Raw genomic sequence first — 18,105 nt, forward strand, 5'->3', positions numbered from 1 at the left:
GTAATAGTTTATTTACATTTCAGGCATTTTTGTGTTATTGCTGCACATTTTTTCTCCACAAGTATTAAGTTTGCTGTGAAGCAGCAGATTGTTGCTGCTCCAGAAACAGACGTGGTTCTGCGACGTCTGTTCTCAGTGCAAAGTACAGGACACATTTTCCTCCATAATACCAACAAGTTGCTTTTTCCTGCCTAATTTGAATGAACCTCCCTCCTATTTGAGTCTCCTCTCCCACCCGTGCACGATGCAAAATACCACACAGACAAATTGAATTTCAAGGTCAGGAAAACAGTTGGAGCGCTGCTCGTACATGTATTGCATCACCACAAAAATAGCAGCCAGAATGTCATTCTGCAGCTTTGCACATGTTCTTTTCTGTTGCTCAGTGGTAATAATCACATAACTGCATTGGGTGATTGAAGGTGATGGGCAGTATTTTTCGCATTTAGGATATCCAGCGAGTATGTGAACAGTTAATCCTGGTGAGAGAAGTGTGCAGCACGAGGCTTACTAGTGGCCTGTAAATGATGTTCTGTACTGTGGGAAATCAGAGGGCTTGCTCCTGTAGATGTACACACACACATACACACACACAAACGCACTTACACTTAGAGTTGTCTCTGGATGATCACAGGAGCTGAGAGCGAAGCTGGACAATCATAAGGCCCATTGGTCAAAATGGTGTGTTTATTCCCGTTGGGCCACTGAAGTGTGCGTGTGTGCGTACGTGCGTGCGTGCGTGCGTGCGTGTGCGTGCGTGCGTGCACGTGTGCGTGTGCGTGTGTGTGTGTGTGTGTGTGTGTGTGTGTGTGTACCTTTGCACCTGCCAAGTGCAATCATGATAAAGGTTTCCAGATATACTTTATAAACAGTGTGTACAGTACAGTCCAAGGTCAGGGCTAACTTCAGATGAAAAGTGGCTCCTGTAAGGAATATAAAGCTCCCTAAGTACTGATTATAACTCTATCAAGGGAGCATGGAGTATTGTTACTGTTTGTGCCATTATCTGCATTAAGAGGAATTAAGATCAGAGGCGTGGCTGTTATTATGTTTTCTTTATTGAGCTGTCAGGGCTGCAGTGTGAAATTGAAGCAGTCAGCTTGACAGTGAATGAATGGGATTAGCTTTGCAATGATTTTACATGGGTTGGATTGGCTCCCATCAAGAAAAAAAAGTAATTTATTTATTTGTTTTATTCTCATACTTACAGTGAAGCTAGAACATGAGGCCTGCATGTTACAAGCCAACCACCATGAACCTTGACCTAACAGGCTTTGACCATTATTGATTCACAGGTGGTACACTTGTTTTTTAGCCTGATAGCTTACTCACACATAATAAAGTCAGATGTTTGCAATAGGAAAAACGGCACAGTGTTTTTATATCATTATTATATAGCATTATTATCTCTATTATTTGTTTATTTATTTTTTAAACATTATTTTTTTGGCCTTTATTATACAGGACAGACAGGAAATTGGGTTAAAGAGAGAGGGGGAAACAAGCAGCAAAGGGCCGCAGGTCGGAGTCGAACTCAAGGCCGCTTTACATGATTAACACCAGTTAGCTTTCATTAGAAAATGTCTAAAGTGGGCAAAAGTAGGCCTTTTTCACAGTGGACATTTTGACTTGTCATAGTAGGAATAACACAGGTGTTGCTTATAACATTAACGATGGCTGTGTTCTATTCAGGTCTCGATTCAATTTTATTTGTAGTGCCAAATCATAACAGAAGTTATCGCAAGACACTTGAGAAAAGACACAGTGAAGATCAAATTTAGAGAACAAATATTTTTTAATAAATAACGAAGGCACTTCAACAAAAACGTTTATTTTGAGGTTTTTATTTCCTTAATGCACACTTGAAGTTTAGCTACTGTAACTGATCAGTTTCTTCGGTTTCTTCAATATAATTGGGTATCATCAGCATAAGAATGAAAAATTATGGAGTGCTTCCTTATAATATTCCTAGGGAAAGCATATATAAGGTGAATAGAATTGGTCCAAGGACAGAGCCCTGTGGAACACATGACTGACTTTAGTGTGTATGAAGGATTTGTCGTTAACATGTACAAACTGAGATTGATCTGATAAATACAACTTAAACCAGCTTAATGCGGTTCCTTTCATTCCAATTAGATGCTCCAGTCTCTGTAGCAGGATGTGATGGTCAATAGTGTCGAAAGCAGCACTAAGATCTAGTAAAACAAGTACAGAGACAAGTCCTTTGACAGTATACATCTTACCAGGATCCTAAAGCTGAAGCTAGCTAAATGTAATTCAGCAGACATCCATTTTTTATCAACACCTGTGCTTTATCAATTTCACTGATGTTGTTATTGCTGTCTACGCAGTGTTCTGTAAAATGTTGTTAAGAACTAATTTTCAGGTTATTTTAGTGATGGATCATGTCATGCTTTATCATCGTTACTGTAGTTTTCTTTTAATCTGCTGCTAATGTGGAAGTAGAACTTGAGCATGTGCACATACGCCCAGATCCAAGGTGATTGAGACTGATCAAACAGAACAAGGTCTGTAGCTTTCTAAATCTGACGATAAATTATATTGTGAATAACAGAACTGCCTCAAAGCTGGATGAAGGTTGACGTCAGAGTGGCTTGTTGCAAAAACTTTATGTCCATTCCCTTCCCTGTCTAACCCAGGAGCCTCTGTATAAATCCTGACAGCCTCCTATTTCCCGCTGATGCCCATTTGTCCTGGCCCAATATCCTGTCAGATATAGAAATCATGGCGTCAAGGCATATTTTTAGGACTATGTGCGTATGGTAGTTGGTGAGCTTGTTGAGCGTGAAGGAGGATCAGAATTTGTTACTTGCCAAGAGCATATGGAAAGGACTTTGTCCTGGCGGCAATTTTGTGGAGACAGGGGGACATGAGGACAGAGGAGAGAGCACAGAGAATAGAATAGACGCAAGCATGAGCAACAGGCAGCAGGACATACAGTTTGATCTCAGTAGGCTGGTGGGTAAGGCAGGGTTTTTCTGGCTTTGCCGGGCAAAAGTTCCATAATAACCTTATATTAGTATATTATATTTAATTGTCCTGAGAGAAAACTCTGTTTTCAGGCTTTAGAAAACAAGTCTGTGACGGGAGACTGGCCAGAGGGAGGGAGTGTTTCTACTGGCTGTTCTATCAGACGCCCTAACACACAGGGATGAAATGGTTTAATGATGAACCATGGTAAAATTCCCGATAAGTGTTTCAAATTTTAATTGCATTATAACTGTGTTTGAAAACCAAACTTCAAAAATCTAACAATAAATAGTGTCTAGCTTCAACCAAAGCTGGCAGCAGTCTCCCAGACACAGGCACAGAGACTTGGGTTTGTTTTTCTTCTTTAAAAACATGTCGGAAGGGAGTGACAGTGTTTCAGAGATTTTTCAGCCTTTTAGGCTTTTACGTGTAGCTCTATTGTTTTTTGTAGGATTGGTGAGGGAAACTTAATCGAACATGGTCACCCTGTCTGCAGAACATTCAAAAAGAAAATTGCTGTTATGTTATTCTAAAAACTATGCAAACATGCGCAGTGCTGCTAATTATTTTGTGGTTTTAATTATAAAACTGGTTGTGACGATAATTACACAGCAATAATCTATCATGAACTGTGTTACAGTGATATTTACATCATTTGGACAACTCTTTACATTCTCATCCTTTTGCGCTAAAGTTCTTAACATTTGAAAGTACTTTTCAGTTTTTAATTCACACAGGAGTATACAAAAAAATAAGTTTGACCACTTGGTTATTTCATAGACAATTTATCTATTGAATTACCAGAAAACATGCTGGTTATCGAGATATGAAATGACCTATCGATAGAAGATTTTAGCCGTCCCAGTCCTAATTCACCATGACCTCCTGATATTCTTTGACAATAGTTTCAATTTCTCATCAGTGGCCTAGTGGCTGCCTTTATCTTCCCTTGTAACCGCAGCACTGTTGTAATTACCACAGTGACAGCACATTGTTGTTGAAGCACTTAGTTACAGCAGACAGTTGAATTGTCAAAGCCGTTTGGTAGCTGTGTGAAAATTGCCTGTGGGTGTTTGTGTAACAACGTTCTTTCCTGAGATTTGAAAATTGTACACATCAGGTCATTTGTCATTTATGTTAACTTCCTTTGAGCCCTTACACATGGCTCAAGGCAGTCTAGTTTTTGATCTTTTGTTTTTTGGGAGGATTGGGAGTTTAACTCTATTAAATATTATTTAAATATTGAGTTATGATTTATTATCAGGTGGATATCATACTTTATCTTGGAGTCAGAGTGAGCTACTGTGGCTTGCAATGGTTGCCTGACGACCTGTAACTTGCACCACTTGCACAGATTCATTTAATGTATCTCATATCCCTCCATGCCGTTTTCTTCACCCAGGCCTTGCCTGCTGGGTTTCTCGACCTAGGAATAATGAAATCAATAAGTCATCAATATCCTAGCCCATTGTAATAATGTGGAAATGAGACAGGTGGTGCTGCTTTATTGTTTGCATCATTAGTTGAAGTCAATCAATGGACACAGTTCATTAGGCAGCATATAGACTTTCAGCCACAGAGCCATGAAAACAAAATGTATTTGCAAGGTGCTAGAAATCATTACATGCTTGTGATTTCATATCACTTGTGAATTATAGAAACCATCCTTAAACCAAAAGCTCTGGATCAAAGACTACTTGTGAGCAGGCTCCCATATGGCTGAAGTGGCCTTGACCTGACCTGGATTTCTGAGAATTCCATATATCCTTGAGAAAAAAAACGTGTGGTTTAACCAAGGCCATTAGTTGCATGGAAATGACTTTGTTTGTATTAGCTTTCATTTCCTCTTTGTATCAATGTCATTAGGGAAATGATAATGCTGATGTTTTTTTTTTATTGGGAATGAAGATTAATTCACATTAAAACTCTGTGTCTTTTAGCTGGATGTGCAGACTTGGATAAGTGAACAGTGTCTACCTGAGATTATTTATCTGGCATGTAGGAAGTGGCTTATATGGTCTTAATTTATCATCAAGGTAAATGGACTTGTACATATATAGCGTCTTTCTAGTCTTCTGACCACTCAAGGCATTTGTCACATTCACCCATTCACAGTGACATTCACACTGATGGCGGTGGTCCTCTACATACCATCTAATCTAACCATTCACACCACATTTACACACCCATGCGCAGCACGGGGAGCAATTCGGGGTTCAGTGTCTTGCTCAAGGACACTTTGACATTTGGACCAGGAGAGGTGGGAATCGAACCGCCAATCTCTCGAATGTAGGACGACCCACTCTCACACTGAGCCACAGTCGCCCCAAGGTCAAACCTCTTGTATCACAATTTGATGCTTTTATAAGAAGTAATTGTCCCTCTGTGTATAAATAAAGGCTAAAATACTCGTGCAGACAGATAGGCAAATAGTAGGTATACAGTGTGACTAGAGTATTGCCTTAGTGCCGACTTGTACACTAATATTTTCAGTAAGTAACACATCTTATGGTGCTACTTCTGTGAACTTGACAGAAGTATGCAGGTTCTTCTTTTTTCTTTTATCTTACATCTGCAAAAACCCATGCAGCGAAAGGCCTCAGTGGGACTAAAACAAAGTGCTTGTCGACCTTTAAAAACTCCCTTCCAGACAGTGGAATGATGGGAGGCTTTCTTTGACAATTTTTTGTAAGTTGTAAATGTTTGAGCCTTATTCAGTCTCTCTCATGCTAACATGCTGATGGATTCTGGGTTTTAAAGTGAGCTAAACCAGAGAATGTTCTGTTAAAACAGGTCGGTGATGGGTCAACATCTATCTCACCCCATAGAGCGCGTGCCCCATGTAAGCTGTATAAAAAAATGGATGTAGCCTCTACGTCGAGGGCAGTTCTCTCAACTTGATCCAATTTTCCTCGCCTATGGGAGTCACCATCTTGTCAGACTTTGACACTATTCTCCTCTTACCCAAAAAGGGCATGTATGTGACGTTGGGGAGGAGGGAGATACGTTCATCTAGCTGAAGTTTAACTCTGAGGAGAAGTGAGGGCCTGCAGCTAGCTGTCACCCCTAATTATTCATAAACTTTAACCTCCAATACAATAGAAACGAGCCTGGTACAAAAAGATCCAGCCCCCTCAGTGTTGTCATGGAGATATGACCTAAACACACAGACTAGAGTGTTTTTTTGTACCAGGCCTTAAATTGCTCGATTATGAAACATGCCCCTAGTGGACACTCTGAGAACTGCAGTTTTTTGGTTCTTCCATATTGGATAAACCACGGAGTTGCTGTGGTGGGGGCTTGGTTTAAATCTGACCACCTGCCATTTAATGATTTCTCCTGTATATCTGTATAAGGCAATAAAAAGCCGCAAATAATCATAAAAAGCTAATTCACCAAATTACCAAAATGTATAGGTTGTGGACAAAATGCAGACCCATATTTGTTATCACCATTCCACACATCAATGTTGATAAACATATTGTTTGAATAAAATAACCCCACCAGTTGACCGATCTTATTTATTGATCCAAGCATGCTCTTGTGTAAAATAGCACTGCCTGTACATTGTGGCAACAAACCCTGGTAGGCAGGATTTGAACTTCTCTCTCAAGCTCTCTTTTTCATTCTTCACTCACAAAACTACTTCTTGCTTTTGTACAACACTATGAATGCCTTTGACAGGAGGAACTTTCTGAAAGTATCTTCATTTGTGTGATTTATTGTGTATTACAAAGAAAAGAGTCTCAGAATTCTTGGAGAAAGATTGGGGAAGAAGTGTGATGCAGCCAGGAGGAGGCTACGACGGCAGACTTTGCGGCCATTTGTCTCAAGCTAACTGCACCCTTAATAAAACTCCTGCTGCTGACTCATGAACTTGCATCCATTCTTTTTCGCAAAAGTCTTTGCCACATGCCATTTTCTAGATATCCAAAAATCACTTTTTGTGGTCTTTTCTGGACTTTCAGCTGAGGCACCCAATATCTGACCTGTTGCTACCAACTAGCGATGACATGCCTGGAAGAGATCGATGCTCTCCACCATTTTAATAACCTCATTTATTAAGGGCTAACAAATGGTATAATCAGGGGCCATTGATCGACGCAGAGAGTGGTGCTGGGGGCAGTATGGGAGTGTTAAAAGGGCACAGAGGGAAAAGGCTGGAAAGTCCCCTTGAGTCCCGTGCAGTTATTAATGAGAGGTGGACGGTGACCAATTATATGCACAGGCCCAACAGGAAGATATGCACACATGCCACATGTCTCCCTACGTTTCTTCAGGAAATGCAAATACCCCTTCACTCTTTCTTCTCTCCTCCTCTTCCTTCTTCTTTCTCCTCACACAGATGAATTGATTGTTCAAAATCCAGCATATCTGTTTTAAAATCTCATTTTTGTTAAAGCTTTGCTCTCAAATGAACAGGCCATTTGGTTGACACACTTGTTAAAGGTTAAAAGGTAGGGATGCTCGATATTGGCTTTTCTGCCGATATCCGATATTCCGATATTGTCCAACCCTTAATTTCCGATACCGATATCACCCGATACCGATATATGCAGCCTTTTTACACCAAAATTCATCTCATATCACCTATTATGGAATTAACACATTATGCCTAATTCTATTGTGATGCCCCACTGGATGCATACATAAATGCAACATGGCTTTTCAAATTTAAACACAGTCTGTACAAAATAAGTTATTGAAAAAAGTGCCATTTATTTGTTTGTGTTTTTAGAAAGAATATTTTGCCTCAAACAAAATTACAGACAACATCACAACAAGGAAGATGCATAGCTTCAGTCCAGAGTAGTAATCAAACTTAGTTTTCTTTTTCCAGACTGAGTAACGACTGAGCCGTAACTTGGCAAATAATACAATCAATAAATTAGCAGTTAAGCTCAACATGCTAACCTGTATTGGATCTAATGGATACAGCACCAGAAATTAGCTTCTCGACGTGACTGTAAACAATGCTGTGCAATTCCGGTAAGCACTGGTCTGAGAAATACTTGCGCCTGGGCACGAGAGAACGGGGCTCGAGGAACTCCACACGTTTGGTGAATCCGGCATCTTGAACGATAGAAAAAGGTTTTTTCTCGGTGTCGGCTGTTGCTTCTTTTCATCACTTTGCTGCACAGATGTAGCGTATAACTCCGCATGATTCTTCTTGAGGTGGGTGATCAAATGTGATGTATTAAAGGAAGACGCCTTGTTTCCTCCTCTCATAACCAACTCCTTGCAGTCATTGCAAAGCGCACATATACTGTTATGAGGTGACACTTGGAAATACTTCCAAACCACGGACATCTCATGCACCGGGAGAGCTGAAGCTTGTTAGCCACGGTTAGCAACCGACGAGTGAAGCGTGTTGTTGTTGTTATACGTCATCAAGCACGCGCCTGTAAACGGCCCGTGTTGCATTCAGGTACACTTGGAAATGCTGAAGCCTACAGAACTAACATCGGTTGTAAAAAACCCGATACCGATAATTCCCGATATTAAATTTTTAACTCAATATCGGCCGATAATATCGGTGGGCCGATATTATCGGACATCCCTATTAAAAGGTGTTTTGTTCAGTGGGAATCCTCACTTTGCTCTCTTTCTACTTTCTAACATGCCTCTTCCTTTTGATGTACTGTCTGTTCTTTCTAGGACTGCAGTTTTGTTGTTGATTAATCTATCAGCAACTGTTTTGTTAAAAATAGTAAAAAAAAATATTATGAGTAAAAAGTATTAAATTACCAAAAACCGCAGATCCTCAAATGTAAGAGAGGTTTTTTTTTTTTTGCTTGACGAATAACAACATTATTAATAGGTTAGCCATTATTCAGTACTTTTTTTTCAATCCATGAATCAGTTTTAGCACATTTTTCCTTTCCTTTCAGAACACCCTGAATAGAAGGGTAGAGAATATTCAATAGAGCTGAAATAAAAGCTCTCACAAGCAGGCTTTCTTTCGTTAATTTCATTAATAAGACAGGAGATTTTGTACTATATGATGCTGTTTCAGTGGTTTGGGATTTGTTCAAAGGTTTGCTAATTAGTGAGTGGGAAGTAACAAGACAGGATTTACTGTAAGTCAAACAGTTCAAAGGGTTCAAAAAGTTGGGAGAGGAATGTGGAACATGTTAGCTGTGTGCTAAAATGTTAACACTGAGCACTAATTAGTACAGCCTTAATTCCAATCTAAATTTGAGCAAGTTTGTTCATTCATGACCTTGGAAAGAGCAGCTAACCAAAAGAAAACTAGAATTACTGCCTTGCGGTTGAATGCCTCCGTATTCTCTACCCATGTCTGTTACACAGTAAAGACCTTAAAGGGCTTTAATAAATGGTGTTAAGTGTATTTTTTGTTGAACGTGGATGCTTCACACAAATCCTCAACCGACAGCACAGTGAAGTGACATCATTACAAAATGACAAATGACCTTTGACCTTTTGGATGTAAAATGTCACTATTTTATACTACCAGACATTTGTGTGTACGGTTGTCATAGTTGGTAAAGGAATTCTTGAATTGTGGACATAAATGCATTTTGTCAGGTCACAGTGACCTGAGCCTTTGACCTCTGAAAATGTAATTAGTTTATCCTAGAGTCCATTGACAGTTGCGCCAAATATGAGGACATTCCCTCAAGGCGTTCCTGAGTTATCGCCGATATTGGAGACATAAAACTCCTAAGCTTTACGGAAGGTCCACTCACAGGCTTTTTTCTGGAGTTTTCAAGCACATCTCATGGTCTTCAATGGCGGACATGTTTTGACAACTCATTTGTCGTGGAGTAGCAGCGAGTTTTCTTCTTTTTCTACATTGGTCTTCTTCTCTCGCAGTTAAAAAACAGTTTATATAGGCCAGTCCAGTGCTGCCTGCTTTCAATCGTGCCTATTTGACCTTAATTGGGAATACATATCCATGTTGGGCTAAGTTCTGACAGTTTCCCCGGGGCAGGAAGGTACTAATTCATTGCTTTAAGCTATGCAAAGCTGTTATTTCCTTCCTAATAGATTTACCAGCGTTTTCCAAACCTGGTTGATAAATGAAATACTTGTCTTTGTTTTCACTGTGTGTGTTAGGTAATATGTGGAATAAACAAGCAGATAAATCAGTGAGAATAATGTGGACCTCATCTGTGTGCCGTCACACTTGAATGCCATGTTGCACCGCTATGCTGAGCTGGAACAGAAAAACACTGTCCCTCATTCATCTGCATTATTCTCATGCAAATTAATATCAAATTGATTTTACATTGCTTGTGTTAGATGCTGCCCGGAAAAACAAATCATTTTATCAGGGCTGTTTATATTAGGATGTTAACTGTCCAGCCGCTTAATTGTAACAACACCAACATGATACCACTGAGGTGCCATGAGCATACTTCAGGTGACAAGATTGACAACTGCTGAGTTAAATACTTATTATAATATCTGTATGTATTTATGTTTTTGTGTATATTAGTTTTTTGAGTAAAAATGTTTTCGTCTTCTGAGACTTAAAATATGAAATGGCAGTTTTCCATCTCTTCTAGAGAGTCAACCGTTTTCTTTGTCATTTTACCTGCCACAATAGTAACAGCTTTTCTATCCCTCTGCTCTTTGCATTTGTATGTCTCCAAAGTGTGCTGTCATTTCAGCTGTTGTATTTTAAAGGTGAACCTGCCCACTTGAGTCTGTGTCTTTGTAGTGTCTTTTAGATATAAATGTCTTTTCCCAGGATAATGGTGTAGATATTTTGTAGCCCAGGCACACTTACATGCACATTGTGTATTTATTCAAATGACAGATACCCTTGTGTATTGTGTAAGGAGCTCATATTTCTACTTTGAACTAACATGGAAAAAAATCCTCATAATAAGGTGTAGTCAGTAGATCTGACTGCATCACTGCTTTCTTTAACCATTGTGATGGAGAAATGTGGCAGTTAAAGACACTGTTACAGATCCACACATTGGCAACAGACAAATGTGTACCTGAGGCATTCTCTGGCTTTGCCTTGATTGGGGTTAAATGACTCCTATGGCCATATCATGACATCTTTACTGTATATTGCTCCTGGGTCCAGATTACTTGCTTGGCACTTTATGGCTTCTTTATTCCACCTCTACAATAAATTCCATCTTTGGTAACCAGGGTATTGTGTGCGTATACTGTAGTTGTGTACCTGAGCAGAAAAGGTGCAGTTCTCATTTATTAGGATTGGTTCATGATGTTCACCAGGCAGGCAGGAGAAAAGGGCAAGGCGTGAGAAGGTCACGTGAAAATGTATGAAGTAGTGTGATGCAGTTTGCCCATGTGTGTGTGAATCCATGTGCATGTCTAGTCTCGTCCTGCTGTGTCCCACTTGCACAGACCTTTTACTCTGGCGGTGGGGAAGCAGAGGGCGCCTTAATTATCTTCACAACAACAGCCCACCTAGCCTTGCTCAGCCATGGGATGTCACATAACCCACTGTACACACACGTGTGCTCTATAGGTCTACCTTATACACACACAGAATCTAATACTACCTGTGACAGGTTTCATGGCGCTGACCTACATGGCAGTGTTGTGCATGTACGAACTGTGAATACAGTTTATGTAATTTCTAAATTGGATAATTGAGATTATCCAGCCTTGATTTATAGACAAGGAATGTATCAGTTTGAATTTTCAGCTATGTTAGCACTGTGGCTCTAGGGATGGCAATGTTGGTCAGTCGGTTGGTCCACAATTTTGCTCTGGACTGAAATATATCTCCTAGGGCTGTACTGTGTCTTTTGAGGTTTTTCAAATGAAGCTTTTGAATGTCTGACCTCATCATCACTCTAAAAAAAATTACAAATCCTCGAACAAAATACTCAGTTTGAATCAAGTGATTCATCCGTTTAAATGACAAACACACATGAGTTAGTCTTTTTTTATTTTCTTTATTAAATCTTTTTTTTTTTTATGAAAATATCTTGAAGAAAATAAATTTGTCAAGCTATATAAATTAGGCAGCGGGGTAACCCAATAAGAGCATAAAATAACTATAAAATAATAATTCGGCCTTAGGCTTATAGCAACATTACGCTCCGACAGAAACAATGCTCTGGTCATTATCGGTATGTTTGAATCACTCGAGTCTGAAACGATTCTACATAGCCACCACTAGAACCTAATTTTAGAAATTAGTAGCCTCATCTTTATCTGCAACTGTGCAGAGCCACCGCTTACCAGTTCACCGAAAGAATAGACATGCAAAAAAAAACGTTGCATTCAAATGTTAATGTAAATTCAAATATCAACACTATGTATCAACTCTTCTGTACAGCCCTATGGTGACCCCCTGATTTAACCTTTACAGTGCCATCAACCGGTATTCAACCCAAATTTCGTACAGTTATCCATGATCCCGAGAGGATGAATCCTTATAACTTTGGTGATCCCCTAACCTTTCGTCTAGTCCTGTCAGTATTTCATGTCAGAAAATGTTTTCCATCAGACCCAAATAAATTGAATGTACTCTCATCACTGAATGGCACTCTGGATCAGTTCTCCTCTGTCCACACAAGTCTCGCCTTTTTATTCTTTCTGCTGATGAGAAGCCTGGTCACTTCAGAGTGGGCTTTCAGTCCAAATTGTCTTAAAGGATGAGACACTGTGTGCTAAGACAGATCATTGTCCTGTTCAGCACTGAACTGGCGAACAACTCCAGCTGCAGTGTTGAACCGATTCCCCATTGAGAGGCTTCTCATAATCCTGTCCTCTTGTTTTAACTTGTTTTACGTGGACGACCGGCCTTTTTGAAGGATTTAAATTAATCTGTGTCCTCGTAAAGTTTCAATCTTCTTGAAATCACAGACTGTGAACACCCAACCTCTCTCTGATGGCTGAGAGGGTCATCCCTTTGGCCTTTATCTAGACAACCTGCTGTCTCAGGGTTTCAGTCTCCTTAGAGCAGCTTCCATCTTGCAAAGTAACCAGGAGAGCTGCAGATAAATAGGGTGTGTCTGAACAATAATTTCAGAATAAATCAAGTATTTATAATTTGTTTCTTAAATTTTATTTCCAGTGTATATGGAGAAACAATGTGAAGGTTATTGGAGTGAAACATTCTATAATGGTGCAATATTTCTATGTGCATTCATATGTATGTTACATGTGGACACAACATTGTGGTAATCAGATTAGTCCAGTTTTATCTTAACATATTCCGCACAAATTCCAGATTCCTTGATTTGACCGTATTTCAGCAAAACTGCATCCAAGAAGCTGCAATAAAGAAGAGGGCCTCTTGAAGTTCAGGCGCAATCTGTCCCAGAGTAAATGCTATCCGGCTTCAGCTCACACAGTGACACAAAGATGAAACTGTAACTGGTGACTGGTCAACTCAGGTCAAGCAGCCATCCACAAACCGTTCTCTTGCTGGGGCCATGGCCAGTATCAGTGTTAGAGATGAGAAAGTATTGGACCCGGAATTCAGTGACTCTCCTTTTCCATGTAACTAAACCAAAAATCAGAACCCAAAGAATACCTTGGCATTTGGTTGACAAATATGAAAATATGGTTGCCATTTTAAGTCACCCTATATTTTGAGTAATTAAGATACTATGTAGTTATATGTCAGAATAATAATGAAATATCACACAAAAGGCCCCAAAATTAACAAATGTTCTTTTTGTTTTTGTTCTGGTTATTTGTCAGTTGAATCAATTTGCACATTAGTTTGTGATAATAATAATAATAATATCATTGATAATTTTATTTGTACATCAGATTCTTTGATGGAGTGACACTAGCCTCAGTTTTAGACATAATTGTATCCCTGGACCGGATTGGGAAAATGTAGAAGGGAAGAGAATTAGTCCTTTCTCAGTAACAACTGTTGAGTGTCCCTTGGGCGAGACACTTAACCTTCAGCACTCCACTAAAGCTTCAGTAGCCAGCAGCAGCAGAATGTGCTTTACTGAATACAAGCATGTGTGCTCAGTCCAGTTTCTCGAATGAATGCATATTTAATGCAGTTTTGAAAAGTATTAAGAATTATTCCACTAGTCTGTTTTGATACGAGCATCAATGAGTGATGTGAGGACAATCCTGTGTTCTGTGTTTTCTCCACCAGATGAAGACTGTGAGTGTAGCGTTAGTTCTATGTCTCAACGTGGGAGTGGACCCTCCTGATGTGGTCAAGACTTCCCCCTGCGCACGACTGGAGTGCTGGATAGGTAAGTCTACACAGATACACACCAACATGAATGCGAAACGAGACAAACCCTTCAATAGTAGAAATTTTTCTTTTGCTCTTTTAATTATTTTCCAAGAAACTTTAGTGCCATGGCTCCAGGCATGGCATTGTCGCTTGTTTGTTTGGTTCACCTCTTTGGTCGGTCCAACATGAATTATTTCAATAAATGTTGATTGGATTGCCATTGAATATTGTACAGACAGTAGGCGTTGTCGGGCCGGAGGAACTTTTATATAGGGTTTCTAAGAATATTGTATCTGCACCACAAGATCTAGGAACTAGACCACTTCCAGGGATGTTTTAGCTTCTACTTTAGAGTAGGTACTTTCCCAGCACAAGAGAAACTACAAGCCAGCTGGCTTGCCAATTCTACCATACTTTCATGCTATACTGGTTACAGAAAATGAGCCGGACAGCGGGCTGGTGGCTAGTGGGCTACTGGGTCGAAGTCAAAGTCAAACTTTTTTTATATATCACATTTAAAACCAAAGTCTGACCAAAGTCTAACAGTCTAATGATACCTCTGACTCACTCCCCGCCTCTGGCTGGCTGGCTAGTCATCTGGCGGAGAAGCGTAGTGACCAGCTGGCTTTTGTCACTTCAGCGTTCCTATTGCCAATGCGAATGCAAACAGGAAAAAACACTTACGGTATGTAGTTTTCAGGGGAGCTCACTTGTGTGCAGGTTCTCCCAGGGAGACCCGGCAACTGACTTCTCCTCTAGCACCTCCATTATCTTGAGTTTCTAGTGAATTATCTCGAACTATTGCACAGATTGCAATGGATTACCTGATGGGCAGACCACAGTATGTACGCCTACAGAACTGTGTGTTTGACAGGGTGGTCAGCAACAAGGGGGCCCCAAAGGCGACTGTCCTCTCTCCCTTTCTCTTCACCCTCTTCACCTCAGACTTTAACTATTGCACTGAGTCCTGCCACCTTCAGAAGTTTTCTGATGACTCAGCAATAGTTGGCTGCATTGGAAAGGGGGATGAAAGTGAATACAGGACTGTTGTGGGCAACTTTGTCACTTGGAGTGAGCTGAATCATCTGCAGCTCAACGTGACTAAAACAAAGGAGCTCGTAGTGGATCTGAGGAGGGTGAAAACACCTGTGACCCCTGTCACCATCCAAGAGGTCCCTGTGGACACTGTAGAGGAGGATAAGAACCTAGGGGTGTACGTCAATAATAAGCTGAACTGGACTAGAAACGTAGAAGCTGTCTACAAAAAGGGCCAAAGTTGACTCTTCTTCCTGAGGAGGTTGAGGTCCTTTAACATCTGCCGGACGATGCTGAGGATGTTTTATGAGTCTGTTGTGGCCAGTGTGATCTTCTTCACTGTCACATGCTGGGGCAGTGGGCTGAAGGTCGCAGACACCAACAGACTGAACAAACCGATCAGGAGGGCCGGTGATGTCCTGGGGGAGGAGCTGGACACTCTAACGACCGTGTCAGAGAGGAGGATGCTGTCCAGGCTCCGGTCTATCCTGGAAAATGTCTCCCACCCTCTCTAGGACACACTGGCCCAGCAGAGGAGCACCTTCAGCAGAAGGCTCCTTACACCCAGATGCACCACAGAGCGCCACAGGAAATATTTCCTGCCTGTGGTCATTAAACTATACAACGCATCCCTAGGAGAGTCTGTCATCTGTAATAGAGACTCAATCATAAACAATCTGTTCTTTGCACATTTTTACGGTATTTTGCACGTTATTACAGTACTTTTGATCTGTATAAATTACCATTGTAATTTTGACATTTTATATATATATTTAGTTATATATGTATTTATATATACTGTTTTATATTTATGTTTTTCCAAATATATGTTATCTGTAAAATATTGTTGTTGTTAATTATGTTGTTTGTATAGCTGGATTTGAAACGAAAACAATTTCCCCCTGGCAATATTAAAGTATTTCTGATTCTGATTCTGACAGAAACAAAATAAAACTCCTCAAAACTGTCTTTGTTGGTCGTTCAACTGTCACCAACTTGGGTTTGGTTGATGTGAAAATATGACGGCTCTAAACACAGTTATTCCTCTACTGTTTGTGAAGCAGCAGCCGTGGCTTGTTCTTCCTAGAGAGACAAGTAAAGTAGTAGATAATTAATAAAGTTATAACACTGGTCCAAAAAATAACCCCAAGAAATTACAACTGATACTGTATATTCGTCCAATTGTCCAACCCTATATTGCCGATAACCTTTTCTTTTTTCCCAATTTTCTTTATCTAATTTTGCAGACAATCAAACAAGAGCAAGTATAACAGTTGTACATTGTATCATCTCATCTGCCTTAAAGTGAAAAAAAAAAACATGAACAAAAACAAAAAAACCCCAACATAAATCCCACTATCCCTCCCAACAACCCATGTCAGACATGGTCACAGTAACCAACCAAGTAATTAAATAATATATAACATAAGTAGATAAGTAAGGTAAAATGAAACCAAATAGAGTAAAAAAACTATAGCTAATAGCAAAATAAATAAAGTTATTCAAGAAAAAAGGAAAGGGGGGGGGGTCTCTCCTTCCAAGCACTAGGAAGTGTCCTCCGCCTCATCAGGAATACTTTTCCATGAACTTTGGTATGGACATCCGGTCCACCTCAGGAATTAATTCTAAAAACTTCGCTGCTCTCCTGACTTTTCCTCAAGATCCTCGATTATCAGGACATCTTAAATCGTCCAATACATCAGCTTCAGCTGTGCTTTGTGTTCAGTACAAATTAGGAAATATTAGCATGCTAACATGCTAAACCAAGATGGTAAGACACACTCGCCATATCGGCATGTTAGCATTGTTGTTGAGAGCAAGTTGTTGACATTAGCTTTTAGCTAAAAGCACCGCTAGCATGGCTAATGACTCTTACTCTGGAACCCAGACTCACTCCTCTGTCCATGTGCTTTTTCTGGTGTATTTATTTATTTAAAACGGTCAGTGTACAGTTTAAAACATACATGTCATCACTTGATGCACTGCACCAGATTAAAACTTTAAGCTAATTCGCAGGTCAAAAAAGAGACAGCACAGTGTGTTGAAAACAAGGCACACCTTATGGTTTCTGAATATAATATCCTGAAACATATAAGTCATGTCTACTTAGGGCATGTTGTGACTATGCCAGGTTCAAAGAGTTATTATATAGTGGTAGTTCATGCAAGATTTGACAGCTTAAAGTTGACAGTAAAAGTTTAGCTTTTACTTTGTAGTGTTTTGTGACATTCTCAAGGGAGCTCAATTCATAAGGCCTTTTCAACTAAGGATGAAGTAGTCTGCCCCCACCAGAACGACACAACATGACGCAGAATACAAAGAAAAGAAACATCTCCACCGAGTGGGAACCACAGAAACATTGTTTAGCTCCCCTGAGAGTGCTTGACTCTTTGAAGTGAGCAAAGTACATTAAAGAGAAAACTCGGTTCTTAAAGTTTCTGAAACTTCCTGAGCAGCTGCTGAGGACACAAAGGTTGTGCAGACCTACCACTTGGTTTTTGAGACAATGTTTAGGAATATTAAGGGGTAAAGGCAGAGGTGACGTCCTTAAATGCATTATGGTGTTTATTTATGACACATGCAGCAGTTATATGCTAAAAGAAGGGCTAATATATGCTTTTCAGTGGTGTGTGTGATGAAAACTTTTTATATTGGCACCTTTTCAGTGCCATCATAACAGGAAATTGTAAAATGGTAAGTTTATCACGCAATACATAGGCACTGGCCTCACTGTTGCAATATCCATTTTTACCATGAGAGACTACTTCGAGGACACCGGTGTTCCAGCTGGTAATGGTGGGCCGCCAAGGCTAAATATTTGCTGCAGCACAAAAACAAAAGTTATTAGTAGGGCAGGACCCAAATATTTAACCTTTTTTCGTTGGGTAGGTATTCAACTTTGT

At 40.0% G+C, this 18,105-nt stretch overlaps 1 protein-coding gene across 3 annotated transcripts in view; it reads left to right on the forward strand.

Annotated features, from left to right (window-relative positions):
• Nucleotides 1-18,105, forward strand: part of rptor (regulatory associated protein of MTOR, complex 1) — a 204,966-nt gene that overhangs the window by 6,780 nt on the left and 180,081 nt on the right. For all 3 annotated transcript variants that reach the window (XM_083924337.1, XM_083924336.1, XM_083924338.1), the window contains exon 3: nt 14,081-14,183. In XM_083924337.1, the coding sequence (XP_083780463.1) occupies nt 14,081-14,183 (103 nt within the window). The remainder of the gene's footprint in view (nt 1-14,080; nt 14,184-18,105) is intronic.

Source organism: Echiichthys vipera (assembly GCF_963691815.1).
Source record: "Echiichthys vipera genome assembly, chromosome: 2".
Lineage (NCBI taxonomy): Eukaryota > Metazoa > Chordata > Actinopteri > Perciformes > Trachinidae > Echiichthys > Echiichthys vipera.